The sequence below is a fragment of the Rhinatrema bivittatum genome, chromosome 4 (assembly GCF_901001135.1).
Source record: "Rhinatrema bivittatum chromosome 4, aRhiBiv1.1, whole genome shotgun sequence".
NCBI classification, from domain to species: domain Eukaryota; kingdom Metazoa; phylum Chordata; class Amphibia; order Gymnophiona; family Rhinatrematidae; genus Rhinatrema; species Rhinatrema bivittatum.
The window spans coordinates 173,073,007-173,092,275 of record NC_042618.1 but is presented as its reverse complement, the minus strand read 5'-3'; the positions used below and the strand labels follow the sequence as shown (position 1 = coordinate 173,092,275).

Genomic DNA, 19,269 nt, shown 5'->3' with positions numbered 1-19,269 from the left:
TCTCCATAGCAGTTCGGGACTTCACACACGCTTGCACAGCGTTAAAAAAAAAAAAAACCAAACTCCAAATTCAAAGAAAAAAAGAGAGAATCTTACCTCCTTACGAGCCCCGCTGTCCTGCGGTGATACCTAAGGGTCCCTCCCCCAGTCGAGAATTCCTGAGGTGATTTCCAAGATCCCTCAGAGTTAAGCCTCGGTCCCGGCGTGGACTTAGCCCCATGAAAAGGGAGCGGCTGCGAGGCAGCGGGCGCAAGACCGAGCGTGGCGGTGAAGGTATTCCCCTCTTCCCCCCCCCCCCCGCAGCCGGAGACCGCCCGGCAAGAGACCAGGAAGCGCCGAGACAAGGTAAGGTAGAAAACTTTTCATCTAAGTCTCTGGACTCCGAGGCTCGGATATCCGCACAGATCGTCCCTCCGGAGTCTGTCTATTTGGGTGAGCAGCCCCGTCTGGGCTAGACCCCGATCCAGCTCGAGGGTCCTCCCACATGGAGACACTCTGGGGGGAGGGCACCATCTTGCCCATGTAGTCGCCGGCACCATTTCCCCCCCCCCCCTCCCCTTAGTCACCGCTTGTCTGCACAACTGAGCCGTGCGCACAGCAGTGAGCCGGGCACATAAAATACTTGTGCGCACAGCGCCGCATACAACTAGGCCCGTGCGCACAGCCACACGCGCATCTCCCATTCCTAGGCACATGACGTAGGCGCACCCGGAATGCATAACCAGGCCTCTCGGCACGCGCATTTGTACAAGATACACATGCAAATCATGGCACCGCCGTCAAAGACAGCTAAAGCCCCAGTTCTCTGCCCAGCATGCCACCTGAGAGTGGCACAGCCCGAGGTGACCTCCGCCCTGTGCCTGTTGTGCGAAGAAGCTCGGGGGGAGCCGAAACAAGGTCCCCCTCAGCCTGTAGAGGACTCCGGGTCTACCAGCAAGACTACCCTGGATCTCTCTATTCCCGACTCGGCCATCCCACAGTGGGGGCCTCTGGGAGCACCACCAGATCCAATGCGGTCTCAGGCCACTTCACCTAGGCGGGATTCTTCGCAGAACTACAATCCTACATCCACGCACAGATAGGACCACCAGCGGCACAACTGCCACCCCTGGACAAATACCTCCCCTTAGGGGACACAGATGATTCGGAGGAGGAACAAGAACCCCTGGAAGAAGGGGGACTCCCTCCAGGAACGGAACCGCATCGCACCATTAACATAAGAAAATGCCATATTGGGTCAGACCAAGGGTCCATCAAGCCCAGCATCCTGTTCCCACAGTGGCCAATCCAGGCCATAAGAACCTGGCAAGTACCCAAAAGAACCTGGCAAGTACCCAAGAAGCGCATTGATGCGCTTTGATGCGCTTCTTCCCAAAAGACGAATTATCAGATCTCGTAGCTACGAGTCTGAAGGCATTGGCCATTCCGGACACATGCAACACAGCAGAGTCCAAGGCGAGCCCCTTCCTGGCCGGGTCTGCCAAACCTCACGCCATTTCCCTATGCTACAGGCTGTACATCAACTGATCGATCTGGAATGGGACGCCCCAGAGGCCACCTTCAAGGGGGGTTGAGCCCTAGAAGCTCTCTACCTCTTGGACCCCGCAATGAAGGAACTCCTGAGGTTTCCCAAGGTCGACGCCTTGGTCTGCGTCACCACAAAGCGTACCACCGAACCAGTCGAGGGTGGGGCTTCCCTCAAGGACGCCAATGACAGACGGCAGGAATCCATCCTCAAGCAGTCTTGCGATTTATCAGCTATGACCCTATGGGATCGCTGCTTGCTGCGCTGTGGTATCATGCGCCTGCCTGGCGATGGCCAGGGACGCAACTACGCCAGTCGAGGCATTAGACCCGGCAATATCATTCCTCATGGATGCAACCTCAGACCTGATGCGCACCTCAGCCTCTTGTCCATAGTGGCAGCCAGAAGACAGCTCTGGCTCAGAAGCTGGTCAGCTGACGCATCCTCTAAGACGAAGCTCAAGAGAGTGCCCTCTAGAGGATCACTCCTCTTCGGAAGCGACCTGGGCAAACTAGCCGACAAATGGGGCGAGTCCCCAGTACCCCGCTACCGGAGGACAGAAACAAGAGGAACAAACGCCCCCCGCCCCGCTGGCAAGGGGCAGTCCTTTCGGAACAGATGCAACAAAAGAGGAGCCGGCTCAGGACCCAGGCCCCAGCCGCAACAGGCAATGAGAATCAGCAGACCCATCTACAGGAAGAGATCATAGGGGCTTGCCCTCTTCTACCACAGATGGGTCAAAATAACGTCTCACAATTGGGTCCTATCCATCATCAGAGAGGGATACTACCTGGACTTCCACAGCATCCCTCCGGACAAGTTTGTGATTTCTCCGTGCCACGACCCCTCCAAGAGGAAGGCAGTGGAAACCACACTATCAAAACTACTTGCCCTAAAGGCAATAACACCGGTGCCTCCGCACCAACAAAATTCGGGGCACTATTCCATCTACTTCATCATGCCCAAGAAAAAGGGACTATTCCGGCCCATACTGGACCACAAGACCGTCAATCGCTACCTGAAGGTACCCTGCTTCCGCATGGAAACCCTGCGTGCGGTCATAAAGGCGGTACAGCCAGGAGAATTCCTGATCTCCCTGGATCTGTCAGAAGCCTATCTCCACATACCAATCCAGCGCACCCACCAGCGTTTCTTACACTTCGCGATATTGGGCCATCACTACCAGTTCCAGGCCCTACCATTCGGGCTGGCTATGGCTCCCCAAACGTTCACCAAGATCATGGTGGTAGTAGCGGAGCACTGAGGAAAGGGGGAATCCTCGTGCATCCATACCTGGACGATTGGCTGATCAGAGCGAAATCACCAGAGGAAAGCCAGCAGGCAACCACCAGAGTCAAGGAACTACTGCGGAACCTCAGGTGGGTTGTCAACACACCCAAGAGCTACCTGCAGCCCTCCCAATGCCTGGAATACCTGGGAGTCCAGTTCGACACCAAAGGGAACAAAGTCACCCTTCCCCCGACAAGGAGGAGATTGGTGGAACAACTACGAGCATTGTTGAATTCCACTCTCCCCATGACGTGGGACTATCTCCAAGTCCTCGGACTCATGACATCAACCATAGAAGTCATCCCGTGGGCAAGGGTCCACATGCGGCCCTTACAACACTCCCTACTGTCTCGATGGAACCCGATGTTTCAAAGCTACTCTGTCCCCCTCCGGCTACCAGCGAAGGTTCAGAGCCAACTACAGTGGTGGCTACAAGAAGCCCACCTGAGCGAGGGAACAAGCCTGTCCCCACCGGAATGGACCTTTCTCACCATGAATGCAAGCCTGCGGGAGCTAACTGCTTAAGGGCAATGGAACGAAGAAGAGTCGGCATGGAACATAAACCGACTGGAAGCCAGAGCAGTCAGACTAGCCTGTCTACGGTTCAGCCACAGACTCCAGGGCAAATCAGAGTCATGTCAGACAACGCCACAACAGTGGCCTACATCAACTGCCAGGGGGGGAACCAGGAGCCAGCAGGTGTCCCTGGAAATAGAACCCCTAATGACATGGGCAGAATCAAATCTACAAGGGATATCAGCTGCCCACATCGCGGGAAAAGACAACGTCACGGCAGACTACCTCAGCAGAGAGAATCTGGATCCAGGGGAATGGACACTGTTGACAACAGCCTTCCAGCGGATAGTAAACCACTGGGGAACACCAGCTATGGATCTTCTGGCAACCGGGTCCAATGCCCGGGTTCCCAAGTTCTTCAGCCGAAGACGGGAACCAATGTCCCAGGGAATTGACGCCCTCATCCAGACCTGGCCTCAAGAGGATCTACTGTACGCCTTTCCTCCATGGCCACTACTGGGCGGAATCATCCGAAGATAGAACACCACAGAGAGCTGGTACTTCTAGTGGCCCCGGACTGGCCAAGAAGGCCATGGTACGCAGATTGCGAAGACTTCTGGCGGGAAACCCTCTACGCCTACCTCCACACAGGGATCTATTCCAACAAGGACCGATCCTCCATGAAGGCCCAACTCGTTTCTCGCTTACAGTCTGGCCATTGAGAGGTCTCGCCTGAAAAAGAGTGGATACTCAGGACCAGTGATTGACACACTGCTCCGAGCGCGCAAGTTCTCCACCTCCTTAACATACATACAAGTATGGAGAATATGCGAAGCCTAGTGCGAGGACCACGACATCCTTCCACGGACAGTCAAAATCCCCATGATCCTGGAATTTCTGCAGGACGGCGTGAACAAAGGGTTGTCTCTCAACTCCATCAAGGTACAACTGGCTGTCCTGGCCAGCTTCAGACCCAGGGTGGACGGCAACAGCCTAGTGGCCCACCCAGATGTCTCCCGCTTCTTAAAAGGGGTCAAGCACATTCGACCACCTCTAAAGTGGCCGATACCCCTATTGAATCTCAATCTAGTGTTAGACTTCTAGCGGGAGCCTCTTTCAGACCAACTCATGGTCTGTCCCTATGGCTCCTGACCTTGAAGACTGCATTCCTCGTGGCAATTTGCTCAGCCCGTCGAATCTCCAAACTTCAAGCACTATTATGCCGGGAGCCGTTCCTCAGATTCACGCCGGGATCCATACAGCTGCGCACTGTACCTTCCTTCCTGCCAAAGATGGTTTCGCACTTCCGTTTAAACCAAATCATCTCGCTGCCATCACCAGATGAGCATAAGGACTCAGAAGAATCACGCCGCCTTCGCCACCTGAACATCAGCAGACTCCTAGTCCGATACCTGGAAAGATCGGAACCTGTACGAAAGACGGACCATCTGTTTGTTATTCACAGTGGGAAGAGGCAAGGGGAAGCGGCCTCGTGGGCAACCATCACCCGCTGGATCAAAGAAGTAGTCAAGGTGGCCTACGTAGAGGCAGGCAAGCCCCCACCGCTACAAGTCAAGGCCCATTCCACAAGGGCCCAGGCAGTGTCCTGGGCAAAAACCAAGATGCTTTCACCCGCAGAGATCTGTCAGGCAGCAACGTGGTCCTCCATCCACACCTTCTCGAGAGTCTATTGCCTGGATGTTCAGGCCAAGGAGGACACTGTATTTGCAAAGGCAGTACTAAATGGGCCACGGGCAGCTTCCCGCCCGGTTCATGAGTAGCTTTTGTACATCCCATTGATCCTGAGTCCATCTGCTTCATGCTAGGAAATGGAGAATTTACTTACCTGATAATTTTATTTTCCTTAGTGTAGACAGATGGACTCAGCACCCTGCCCATGGCTGCTTCGCAATCAAGAAGCCCCGGGGGAACCTCCCCCCGAGTGCAACACAAGCACGGGTAAGCCAACCCTTATTGCTACTTCAGACACCCATATTACCCGGTGTCTGCGCTTCTCGGTTGAATGTCCCAGCGGTCTCCAGCTAGAAACCTCGTCATCCAATCCGAGTAATCAAGTTCAAGTTAATCAAGTTAACCAAATTAATCAACATTATCCAAACACACATATATCCATAATTGCTTTTCGAGGAGAAAACTGAGAAACAGAGCCTCGTGCACGAGTATATCAAGTGCTGACATCAGATTGAAATCTGACTCAGTCTCCAATTGCTATCAGGAGCACATTATACCCATTGGTCCTGAGCCCATCTGCCTACACTAAGGAAAATGAAATTATCAGGTAAGTAATTTCTCCATTATTAAACATCCTGCCCATTAGTTCATGTCCAGGATTTAGAGCCTTCTAAATCTATCCCCTGTAGGAAGCTGGTAGAACAGGCTTGGGTCTCCACGACTTCTGTGATGTCACAATATCACAGGTTCTGTGATGTCGCACTCTCCCAGGTTTTCCCTGCGGCTCCCAGACTCTGTAACGGGTGTGTATGTTGCTAATACTGTCCAGTCAGTGCTGAGTGGGTCACTGTTTGCCCAGCAGTATCCTGGAGACAGGACTGCTGGATTTGTGATTTCCATCCTGCCTACTTGGCAGCAGGGCTATGCAGCCTAGAGATGCATTTGTGCTGTTATCTCAAGGCTCAGGCCAGCAAGGTGGTGAGACTTGCAGCCTTCCAGGCACATCTGCACTTGCTTGGGCATTGCAGACACTGATTATAATTAATCCCAGGATGCAGCTGCTCCTTCTAGGGACTGATCCGCTAGATTTTTTTTCATCTTGTAGCCCAAGAAGAAATGGGAGGAGAACTATAGGGCCCGATATTCAAAGCGCGTTCAACGCTATTTAGCCAGATAAGTGGGACTTATGCGGTTAAGTAGCAGTCGCTGAATATATGGATAGGTTTGGCAGGGTCATAACAGAGCACACACTGTATGGCAGAAGATTTTTCTCTCCAGTATTGCCCAGCACAAGCCATTTACAACTCTGATGAATTTCAGCAGTGCATGACCAAAGCACATAATTTTAGGCAAGTTCCCCCCAAGAGATGTAACTGGCTGAATGATGCCACCATCACAGTGTGCACTGGATGCTGTAGTGCTGCTTCACGCCTCCTTGAGGGTTTCATGTGCAAATATCCTTGGAAATCTCACCTGGCTTTTAGTTTTCAGTCTGCTGATCTTGTGCTAGTGCAGTAAACACCATTGGGATTGTTGGCCATGGAGATTGAAATCTCTTCTTAAAACTCAGATATCTTCTTCTCCCAGTTAGCTTTCCTGGTGCCTCGTCAATAACGTTAGTTCTCTGCTGTTTGTTGTACGACCCACATAAAGCACCTCATGACAGATCGCTGTACTGCGGTGGTAATCCCATGACAAGCTTGCTGTGTGCTTGCCATCTTTTCTCTAATACTGGCAGAAGGGGCAGCCTTTGTACTCTGCTCTTTAGCGAGGGCAGCAGGTCTTCTCTCTGCCCTATGCCTGAGGCCTGTGTGATGTAATCACTGTTGACAGCAATGTGATGGTGCAGGGAACTGTTCCATGTCTGTATCTGGCATCCGAAGAACTAGTCTCACTAGCCACTGGTGGCCCAGCAAAGTGATAAGGATCAGCTGTAGTACATAAATTCAAGTCTTTTCAGAGAGGCAAGCATTCACAGTCAATAGAATAAATAAAAAGGCACACATACACAGTACATAAGTCACAGAGTTCTGTATGGTGGAACGTTTTATTTTAAACACTAGAAGAAATCTTCAGGTATTTAGTGTCGTGGTAGTTTCTTCCCCCCCCCCCCCCCCCCCTGCCGCAACTACACATTTCATAGCAGCTATGCTGACTTTCTCCTCCAGAGGGCGAAAGCACCTTTGACCCTAGGAGGAGGATAATTATTTTTTTAAGACTCTTTTGGCCTCTCGTGGAGTCTGGCACATGCTGGAAGCCCTGGTCACGATGGCATGAGAGAAACCTCCTGTAACCCTCATGAACAGCAGCAGAGGCTTTCCTACTGCTATCAGCAGTTCATAACCACACAGTAAACTTGAATTCTCCAGGCAGAAAGAGGAACTATTTTTTTTTTTCATCCTGTCTGCACACACTATGCAGAGATACAGAGACAAACGCATTGGCATAGTCGAAGCCCATCACATGCAGATTAAAATGAGAACAATGTCTCTCTCTCTTTGCCCCAAGATGTGTGTGTATATACTGTTCTTTTGCTCTGCAATCTGACAGCTGTGCCATGGATTCCTGGAGCTGCACAGCCGGGTGCCAGCTGTGCTGTCTTTACGCCAGGAATCCGTGGCTCCTGCCAGGCCTGAGGATGTCGGTGGAATGGTTTACCCGAGATAAGCTGGCTAAAGATCACGTGACTGTGTCCTAGTTTTCCTGAGATGGCGAGGATGGGAGGATCAGAATTGCTTGCCAGAGCTTCAAAGGAGAAGTCTTAGCCACAGGAGCATCAGCCTTTCAGCACCTTTTAGAAACAGACCAATGTCCTGTTATAAACGGACCTCCCCGGCTACAGTCCCTTTTCTTGCAAGAGATGTAATGTAATGAAATTGCAATGAAATGAGAAAATTGTGTTACAGGAAATGATTTGTATAAGGAATGCTGGGACTATACAGGCTCTGTCATACAGTGCGCTGCAATTTGCAGTTTCATATGCAGGAGAAATTGAAAACTGGAAAAGCAGCAGGAATGAGGTGATTTGGCACAGCTATGTGGGGGGATAACCTCCATACTGGAATGGAAGAAGGTAGAATGGTGCTTTGCTGCCATAAGCAGGTTATGAGCAACTAAATAAAAATAAAATAGGTACTGCAGGGAAGGAATGAGGTGCATTAGCAGAGCTGTGTGTGTAGGTCTCTATATAAATAGTAGGATGTGTGGCGGGGTGGAGTGAGGTGCATTGGGCAGAGTTGCATGAGAGAGGGTCTTTGTAGCTAAATAGCAGGAGGATATGGCAAGGCAGGAGTGAGGTGCGCTGGCGGAACTGTGTGAGGCTCTCGGAACTGGAATTGCAGGGGTGAGTGCTGCAGGAAAGGAGTGAGGTGCATTGACACAGATGTGTAGGGGGTCTCTGTACCTGAATAGTAGAGGGTTCTAGAGGACAGGAGTGAGTTGCATTGACAGCTGTGTGTAAAGGGTTTGTTCGGGGGGAGTGCAGGGAAGCTTTCAGTAGTGCAGTAATGTGCCCATATCATAGCCAGGTGTGTTACTGGGTGTGTGCACTTGTGCCATGAATCAAGCCCCTGACTCGGGGTCACCAACAAATTCCATGTCAATAGGGATAGACTGAGTCAGTCCTGCTTTCACCTCCTTGCATTTGTGGGCTTAAGTTTCAAATTTTCAAAGAAAAAGAGGAGTAGAGGTCCTTAGACAGCAAAGGGATAAATCCTGGACTGTCTCTAGCACGCTCTTCCGACATGCAGCGCAGGGACTACACACTTCCTTCTCCTGAGCACCAGCATTTTCCCTTCCTTTGCAGGTTTCTGCCACATCCCAGAAGATGAAAGTGGGCTTGGAGCAGCACCTGGCACGGCTGAACGAGATCTTCGCCACACGAGGTGACTATGTGCAGTCCCTGAAGTTCATGCAGCAGATGGCAGGAAACATCGTCGTGCAGCTCTCAGGGTTGCCCGTCTGGCACAACGTCAGCGGGAGCCTGGCAGACATGGCTGACAAGACCAGTTATGTGGAGTACTACAGGTGGGTGAAGGGCACAGAGGAGGAGCCCAAGATCTTAAGTCGGTGCTGTCGGGTTTAAAGTTGTCGACTGCTGCGTCACATGGGACAGGCTGGGCCGATCTTGGTTTTAACCTGCTCCGTCTGTGGAGAAACTGGAATTATAAATTCATAGATTCTGTGGTAAAACCAGGACTGAATCATCTTGTTTCTTATGACATGAAGGGGTGTGATTTTTTTTTTTTCCCTTTGGAGCCATTTTACCCAGGGTACAAATATCAATTAAACTGTTTTATTTGTCAAGCAAGCTTACTTTATAATTATGATAGAGGAGCAGAAGTCCATCAAGTGAAGCTTCACTCCTTCTAAATTGATATCCACCTATAGGAACTCTCCAGATTTCAAGCAGAAACTCCAGGAATTTGTGTCAATTGCCAGTGTCTGGGGGAAACACTAGAAAGCAGAGCCATAGCCAGGCAATTTGGCACCTATGGCCAAGTAGAAAAACTGCACCCTCACCCATTACACACAACATGACACCACGAGCTGGGAGTTTCTAGTAAATATTTGTACAGCAATGTCCAAGGCTCATGCCTAAGTTCACTTAGAGAATAGCCACTGCCATTAACAATGGTTACATGGAATAGACTTAGTTTTTGGGTACTTGCCAGGTTCTTATGGCCTGGATTGGCCACTGTTGGAAACAGGATGCTGGGCTTGATGGACCCTTGGTCTGACCCAGTATGGCATTTTCTTATGTTCTTATGCAAGGCTATTAAGTGCCCTAGGAGAATCTTACAGCCTTGTGTCCACCCTGTTATACTCTCCCCACTCACACATATAATCTAAAATTTATGCATTTATAATAATTTTTACATGAAAGGATATTCAAAGTACAGTCTTCTGAGTAAAAATATCACAATATGAATATTATAATTATACATACTGCTGTGGTGCCAAGCACAAAACACTGCAAAAAAAATGAATGAAATTTGGAACCCATGTGATATTAGGCCTACTTTAACTTATCTTGGGCATGGGCTTGGCCCTCAGAAAACCACAAGAAAGCAGAGTTACAATACAATAAGAACATAAGACTTTCCATACTGGGTCAGACCAAAGGTCCATCAAGACCAGTATCCTGTTTCCAACAGTGGCCAATCCAGGTCACAAGTACCTCTGGCAACACATTCCAGAGCTTATTTTCCTAGCGTGTAGCCAGATGGACTCAGGACCAGTGGGTTTTGTGCTCTTCTGCTAGCAGATGGGAGACGGAGTCAGAGTTCAAAGCTGACGTCACTCTAGATATACCCCTGCAGTGACCTCAGCTCTTCAGTATCTCTGTCTCCTAACAGATGCGGACACTATCCCACACACTAGAATAGTGTTAACAAATACAGGAAAGAAGAGAGAAAAAGAAAATTTACCTTGAGAAGATCGAGCCCCGCCCTCCTGCGGTGAAACCTAAGGGTCCCTCCCCCAGTTGAGAATTCCTGAGGTGATTTCCGATATCCCTCAGAGGTGTGCCTTGGTCCGGTAGCTGTTTCCTGGCATGGACTTAGCCCCCAGAGTAGCTGAAAGGCAGCAGGTGCACAACCGAGCGCGGCGGTGAAGCTAAAGCCCTCTCCTCCCCCCCCCCCCCCCCCCTCAGCTGGAGACTGTCCCGGCACTCGATCGGTAAGCGAAGGGACCAGGTAAGCAGAAAACTTTAAATTCAGGTCTCCGAGGCTTGGATTGCTGTACCGATTCGATTTCCTTCCCGGCGAGGGAAAAAGGGAGCACTGATCCGGTGCAGGGGTCCACACGAGACCCTCGGGGCCGCCATCTTACGTGCGGGGGGCGTTGGCGCCATCTTCCCTTCTCAACTGGCGGTATGCGCGGGGCAGGCTGGGCAGCCAATGCGCCTAACTTGTGCGCGTCCAATACAGACGCGCACATAACTGAGCACATCCCGTGTGCACAGCTACACGCACAGCCACGTTTACAGCTACACGCGCGCATTGACGCTAGAGGCAATGGCACCGGCACCCAAGAAGGCCAGAAAGCACTCTTCGCACAGCCTGCCGCATAAGAGCCGCGCAGCCTGAACTGGAGTCCTGCCTGCGCCAGCATTGCGAGGAAGCCCAGGGGAACCAAAGCCTGGTCCCTCACTGTCTGGGGATGGGTCTGGAGCTACTACAGACAATAGTTCCCCGGATCTTTGCATCTCTGAGATGGCTTCTCCACAAGAGGGCACCTCAGGGGCTCCTACGCTGACTCCCCCTGGGATTAACATGGACCCAGGGACCTTCTCCTGGTTAGAATTTTTCCAAGGGCTGCAAGCCTTCGTTCAGGCGCAATCAGCCCCGGCTGCGTCCTGGGCTCAACTCCTGCCGGAAGCACAAGATCCTCCCGGCCCAGCTTGGATGCCTCGAGACATGCCTCGCCTAACCAAGAATTTCCCTGACAGGGACCCAGACACCTCAGATGATGATGGCGACTCCCTGGAAGAAGGAGAAATTCTCCAGCCCTGGAACCATACCGAACCATGCTTCGCTTCTTCCACAAGGATGAATTACCAGCCCTTGTTTCCTTCCCGGCGAGGTAAAAAGGGAGCACCGATCGGGTTGAGCAGCCCTGGTTGGGCTAGGCCCAGAGAAGACGCAGCCTTCGCAAAGGCAGTATTAAGTGGGCCATGGGCAGTATTAAGTGGGCCTTGAGCAACCTCCCGCCCTGTCCGGGAGTAGCTTTTGTACATCCTACTGGTCCTGAGTCCATCTGCTACACGCTAGGAAATGGAGAAATTACTTACCTGATAATTTTGTTTTCCTTAGTGTAGACAGATGGACTCGGCATCCCGCCCACGGCTGCCCCAGAGAAGGCGAACCTTGAGACTAAGCAAATACGGGTAAGCCACTGCCTACTCCTAGTTGAAGACACCCACAGTTAATTGGTTGAGTGCACTGGCGGTCTCCAATCTTGAAATCAGTTGAACCAGTTCAATCAAGTTAATTGAGCAGGCTTTTTGAAGAGAATACTGAAGAGCTGAGGTTACTGCAGGGGTATATCTAGGGTAACATCAGCTTTGAAATCAGACTTCATCTCCATCTGCTGGCAGAAGAGCACATAACCCACTGGTCCTGAGTCCATCTGTCTACACTAAGGAAAACGAAATTATCAGGTAAGTAATTTCTCCATTATGCATGGAGTAAACAAATATTTTTTCTTATTTTCCTAGTGTGTAGCCAGATGGACTTAGGACCAGTGGTTTTGCTCCCTGCCAGCAGATGGAGATGGAGTCTGATTTCAAAGCTGATGTTACCCTAGATACACCCCCAGTTGAGAATTCCTGAGGTGATTTCTGAGAGCCCTCAGAGGTTTTCTTTGGTCTGGTAGCTGGTTCCTGGCATGAACTTTGCTGCTTAAGCAACTGAAAGGCAGTGGGTGCAGGAAGCGGAGCATGGCGGTGACAGCCAAAGCCCTCTCCCCCAGTAGTCTCTGTACTCCTCCAGTAAGTGCTAAGCCCAGGTAAGAGAGAGAGAGAGAAGACTTACCTCCCGATTCAGAGATTATTGGTAAGACTTCCTCTGGTCTCCTTGCTTGGCATGCCATACCATCATCGTTCTTGATCCCATAGGGGTAAGGGGAAGTGAGCTTCTGAGTGGGTTGAGTGGCCCCCTGGTGGGCTAGGCTCCACTTTAGGCTTGGTCAGCACACCGCGTGGTAGGCCGTGGTGGTGCCATCTTGCATGCGTCTTCGTGCATACCATATTGCCCTCCATAGAATGCCGGTGTGCGCATAACGTCGAGCGCGTACATACGCACACAACCTACTAAGCGCAGAATACAGATAAAGCCGGGCACATGGGCTGTGCGTGCGCCTCGCCGCCTCCTGCCTAGGTGCCTGAAATCTGTGCACATAATATTTTAAGTGCAAGCTGACAGAACACAGAGTTACCACCGTTAATGGCTCTAGCAGCCAAGAAACATAAGCACCTTTCTGTCTGCGCTGTTTGTCATATTAGGGCTTCACAGTCTGACCTGGATTCCAACTTATGTCAGCACTGTGAGGAAGCCCAGGGAGAGTTGGGCCTCCCCAGACTTTGCTAAGCCTGGCTCCACCCATTCAGAGGATGGTTTAGCCACAGCCTTAATTAGAAGTACCCCACATCTGAGTACCCCCAGGACTGGGTCATCCATGGGAGAGGAAAATTCAGTGGCACCTACCTCAGTACTTCCTTGGCAATGCGTGGTCCCAGCTGCCTTTTCTTGGATGGGCGTTTTCCAGGGCCTTCAAGCCTTTGTACAGGCATAGTCTCCTACCTCACTTGCTCCGGTCTAGACAGAACTTCAGCCGGTAAGCCCTCCCTCTCCCAATCCTATCTGCAGACCGCGAGGCATGCCTCGTCTCAACATGGGTATCCCTGGCAGGGACCTGGATTGCACAGACGAAGAGGAAGATACAGATTTCTTAGAAGATGGGGAAATTCCCCCTTGGTTTAGAACTGTTTCGGACCAGATTACATTTTTCATAGAGACTAATTGCTGGCCCTGGTTTCCCAGACCCTGAAAGTGCTGGGAGTTCCTGGGACGGACTCTCTGACGGAACCTAAGAAGAACCCCATTCTGATTTCCCTACAGAAAGCCTCTTGCCTCTTTCCAGTACTGGAAGTCATCTAGGATTTGATTGACCTGGAATGGGATGCCCCAGAAGCAAATTTTAAAGGGGGAAGAGTGTTAGAAGCTCTATACCTACTGTATCTGGCAGTGAGAGAGCGTTTGTGTTTCCCTAAAGTAGATGCGCTGGTCTGTGCCTTCTCTAAGTGAACAACTGTCCCAGTGGAGGGAGGAGCAGCCTAAAAAAAAAATGCACATAATAGACGGATGGAGTCCATCCTTAAACAGGTCTTTGACACAGTAGCAATGACCTTACAGATTGCTTCTTGTTGTGCCCTGGTAGCTTGTTCATGCCTACTAATCTCTCAGGAGGTGGATGACTCGGGGGGGGGGGGGGGTGAATTCCAGAGTAGTTATGGAACCCGCTGCCTCCTTTTTAGCTGACACAGGTTTGGATCTAGTCTGTACTTCGGCCAGAGGAGTGGCCTCAGTGGTGGCGGCCAGTAAACAGCTATGGCTGCAGAATTGGACAGCAGACACAACCTCCAAGGCAAATCTTACAAAGATGCCCTTTAAAGGATCACTTCTTTTTGGAAGCAAATTAGAAAATCTGGCTAGTAAATGGGGCGAGTCTCCAGTTTCCCCGGCCACCAGAAGATAAGAGAAAGCAGTTACAGTGCCCCTTACCTTTGAGGGGTCGATCTAGGGGCTCCCAATGCTTTCACCCCTACAGAAACTTGACATTTCAGAGGTCTCAGCCCTTTGGGAAGTCTCAGTCCTTTCACAGTTGACAGCCCAAGAGAGGAGGCAGGCTCAGGTTCAGGTTCATTCAAACCCCCCCCCCCCCCCCCCCCCCAATGAAAATTTGCCAACCCACACTCGGAACGAGGAGATAGAGGGTCAACTGCCCCTCTCCTACCAGAGGTGGGTTGAGATCACTTCGAACAAATGGGTACTGGAGGTCATATAAGAAGGATATGCACTGGAATTTCACAGCACTCCTCGGGACATATTCATGGTGTCTCCTTGCCACTCGCAGCACAAGAAACAGGCACTGGAGACTACTCTCTTTTAAGGCTGCTCAGGATGAGGGCTATAATCCCAGTACCTGCGCCCCAGGAAAATGCAGGGTACTTATTCCACCTATTTCATTCTATCCAAGAAGGAAATTTCCTTTCACCCCCATCCTGGACCTCAAGAGTGTCAACCGACATCAATGAATTAATTATTTCCGCATGGAAACCCTTCACTCCGTGATAATGGCCATACAATCGGGAGAGTTCTTAACCTCCCTGGACCTATCCAAGACCTACCTACATGTTCCAATCCGTCAAGAACACCAGTGTTTCCTACGCTTTGCTGTACTGGGTCGTCATTATCAGTTCCGGGCACTGCCCTGTGGCCTAGTCACTGCCCCCAGAACATTTTCCAAGATTATGGTGGTCGTAGCAGCAGCATTGAGAAAAGAGGGAATCCTGGTGTACCTGTACTTGGATGACTGGTTGATCCGGGCCAAGTCCATGGAAGAGAGTCTCCGGGTGGCCAACAGGGTGACTTCCTTGCTTCAGGAACTCGGTTGGGTCGTAAACCTGGACAAAAGCAGTCTCGAGCCTTTCCGGTCTTTGGAATAATCTGAGAGTCTGGCTAACACCAAGCAAGGCAAGGTCTTTCTTCCGATCATGTGGATAAGGAAGTTGATGTCCCAAGTGTGTCAGTTGATGAGCACGATGTGCCCGACATTGTGGCACTATCTCCAAGTTCTCAGTATTGCGGCAACCCTGGAGGTACTGCCATGGGCGAAGGCACTCATGCGCTCACTACTGTCGCGTTGAAAACCGCAGTCTCAAGACTATTCGATTCACCTTCACTTATCGATGGGAGTATGCTCTCTGCTCCAGTTGTGGCTACAGGAAGCTCATATATAGTGGTGTACAGGTGTACCCCTGACCTCTAAACTAGCTGGTCCTCACAACAGACGCGAGCCTCCGGGGTCCTTTTGCAATTTCTCACAATCCTCTTGTGATTTTAACAACTTTGAATAATTTGGTGTCATCTGCAAATTTGATCACCTCACTCGTAGCCCCCATTTCCAGGTTGTTTATACTGTAAATATATTAAAAAGCAGTGGTCCCAGAACAGAAAAACTTTCTATAATCAAAACAGCACTATCTGCCAGCACTCAATAAGCTATATATCAACTAACCTCGTTGCCTTGTGCAATGACTCTGCAACACTCTACATAACAAGGACACTGCTCGTTATGAGGACATTTGTGCGGGCGCCGATCCTGAAGCAGTCTTATGTTCTGACTGCTCCCCTATGGTCGGCTCCCGTGTTTTATTCTTTATTATATATTCAAATCCGTATTTTATTTAGTTTTTATTATTTTACTAAAAAGTCCACTGCCCAATTCCCTCGACAGTCTCACCCGTGTAGCAGACCGACCCTTCACCTTAAAATTGTTTAAATGTTTATATACACTTGCTGAATGAGTTTTAACAGCTAGATCCAGTGAGGTTCAGGACAGGTCTGCCAGCCCGACACGGTCCATGTTTCGGCGGTTGCCTGCTTCAGGGGCTGCGGGGACTGGACTGGAACCGGGACTTTCTATAGACCTGTGGATACCATTATTATTATCTCTTAACTAAGAAATTCATGCACAATTGTTTGAATATCTCGGTACCTCAATCTTGAGCTATATCAAGTACTCACTGTTTTTTCTCCGTGATCTCATTCCTGTGAGCGGCGCCTTCACTTACGAATCCGGCGTCTCTCTCTACACAGCTGTTTTATAACCCTCTGACGTCAAACCGTGGGCCAATCACAATGTCTCCCTGCGATCTTCGGTGTTCGCCTTGACACGAGCTAAGAACCTCAAAGACATAGTGGTCCACTCAAATCTACGAATACAGGAGGAAGGTAGTCCACTGGATCAAACAGGACATTGGCCTTGTACAAGATGTAATGTATGTTGTCACATGCATCAAGGCATCTCATTAGATATTCCAGGACTGAGACAATTCCGGTTCAAGGAACACTTTACATGTGATTCTATGAATGTCATCTATGTGCTATGGTGCCCCTGTAACTTAGTATACATAGGCAAAACTACACGAAAAATCAAGACAAGAGTCCAAGAGCATCTTAGTAGACTACGGCATCATACAGAAGGGGCTCCGCTAGTTGATCACTGGCGGGAAACTGGGCACTCTATACAGGATTTAAAAGTGGCAGTCATCTTTCAAATTAAAAAGCATCCAAGGGGAGGGGATCTTAATTTGAAATTGGAACAAATGGAACAGAGGTTCATTCATACGTGGAGCACAGTGGCCCCTCAGGGTTTGAATAAAGAAATAAATTGGTCCATTCTATGATAATGTAAATAATGGTTGGGCACGACACGGACTTGGGCGAAGGTAAAATTGACAATCCGAGTTATTTACCCCGTAGTACAATCAACACAGCAGATCCGGGGGGTAGTCTCTTCCTTAGAGACTAGCGTGACTCACCTATAAAAGGCTGGGGTTGGTCCATAATGAAAATTAGGAAAATCTATCTCACCAGTAATGATAGTATGTACCACTCCAGCCATAGGTAAATAAAGTGATATTGTATAAAATATAAAATATACTATAAATTTTACAAATTTACAGATTTAGCAACAGTCAAAATAAATACATGTTTCACACCATATTAATAGTGATAAAAAAGCAATATCACACTTCTGCAAGCATCCTAGTGGAGCTTTCAATAGCTTCAATTATATGAAAAATTCGAAGTTCCTATATAGGTGATGTCACTTCCCCATGGCAGTAGAGCACCCTTGGTGCTCACACCGAGGATCGCAGGGAGACATTGTGATTGGCCCACGGTTTGACGTCAGAGGGTTATAAAACAGCTGTGTAGAGAGAGACGCCGGATTCGTAAGTGAAGGCGCCGCTCACAGGAATGAGATCACGGAGAAAAAACAGTGAGTACTTGATATAGCTCAAGATTGAGGTACCGAGATATTCAAACAATTGTGCATGAATTTCTTAGTTAAGAGATAATAATAATGGTATCCACAGGTCTATAGAAAGTCCCGGTTCCAGTCCAGTCCCCGCAGCCCCTGAAGCAGGCAACCGCCGAAGCATGGACCGTGTCGGGCTGGCAGACCTGTCCTGAACCTCACTGGATCTAGCTGTTAAAACTCATTCAGCAAGTGTATATAAACATTTAAACAATTTTAAGGTGAAGGGTCGGTCTGCTACACGGGTGAGACTGTCGAGGGAATTGGGCAGTGGACTTTTTAGTAAAATAATAAAAACTAAATAAAATACGGATTTGAATATATAATAAAGAATAAAACACGGGAGCCGACCATAGGGGAGCAGTCAGAACATAAGACTGCTTCAGGATCGGCGCCCGCACAAATGTCCTCATAACGAGCAGTGTCCTTGTTATGTAGAGTGTTGCAGAGCACTCAATAAGCAACAGTCCTACTTATGAAAAGGCGACACTACAAGTATTCCACCAGGCCCTAAAACAAAAATACAGCCCCTATTAGAGAAACAGAACAAGCCAAGCTGCTATAGATCCTACATAGAAACTGCACACTATTGGAATACCTCACTTCAGTCACATATGCAAAACATAGATAGACCTTCAAATACAGAATAAACAGACCATAAAATATAAATAGAAATGTGCAGACAAAAACTGAAGTGGAAACTACAATAAGCCAAATTCTGAATGCAGTGCAACAGTGGAAAAATGGAAACATCACCATTCCTCATAAAACAATAAAATCTTCAATAGTAGTAAAGCCATACAAATAAAAAGAATAATTAAAAACAGTTAAGTCATAGAATAATATCCAAAAATTAAAAACTCACTCATAAAATTTTTCCAAACACTAATAAAATATTTCAAATCAGACAATCAAATAACTTCTAATAAATAAAACTAATAAGGATTTTTAAAAATACCCTCTCTTCCATACCTGGATACTTTTTGATTTCCAGATGCCCTGAGATTGTCATGGATTAGCAGGCAAAGGAGACTGGCGTAGACTTTCTTCTCTCTCACAAACACACAGACAGGAGCTCTCTTTCTCTTGTGAACACACATGAGCTCTTTCTTTCACACACACGTTCGCGGTGTCACACAAACACGTGTGCTCTCTCACATGCAAACATGCGCTCTCGCACGCAGACTTTTCTATCACTCACACGTGCTCTCTCGTGCTCGCACTCATACAAACATGCATGCTCTCACACACACAGAGGCTCTTTTACTGTCTCTCACATACACAGTATCAAATATGTACACTTACGCAAGCATACGCACTCTCTCCCACACACACAGGCACTCTTACTTGCGCGCACACACATAGTTATGTAGATACTCTCGCTCACACACACCCCCCCCCCCCTTCCTTCTTTCATTCACTCGAAGCAGTAGCAATATCTCCTTCAGTGCTCCTCCCCCTCTTGTGACACAGGACTGCTCCTTTGGGCAGCAAGGACCAACTCTTCTCTGTCCATGTGTTCTTTCCTGCAGCGCAGTCCGTGCATCTCCTCATCTTCCTAGGCTCTGCTGGTGAAGCTGCCACTTCCAATGGGGCAGCACAGAACTGTTCAGCAGCTCCTCCTCCTAAGCCCCGAGGCT

General features: G+C 49.3%; 1 protein-coding gene across 1 annotated transcript in view; it reads left to right on the top strand.

Annotated features, from left to right (window-relative positions):
* TTYH2 (tweety family member 2) overlaps positions 1–19,269 on the top strand; it is a 71,302-nt gene that overhangs the window by 17,539 nt on the left and 34,494 nt on the right. Inside the window, exon 4 of the mRNA XM_029599246.1 lies at positions 8,829–9,049. Within this exon, the coding sequence (XP_029455106.1) occupies positions 8,829–9,049 (221 nt within the window). The remainder of the gene's footprint in view (positions 1–8,828; positions 9,050–19,269) is intronic.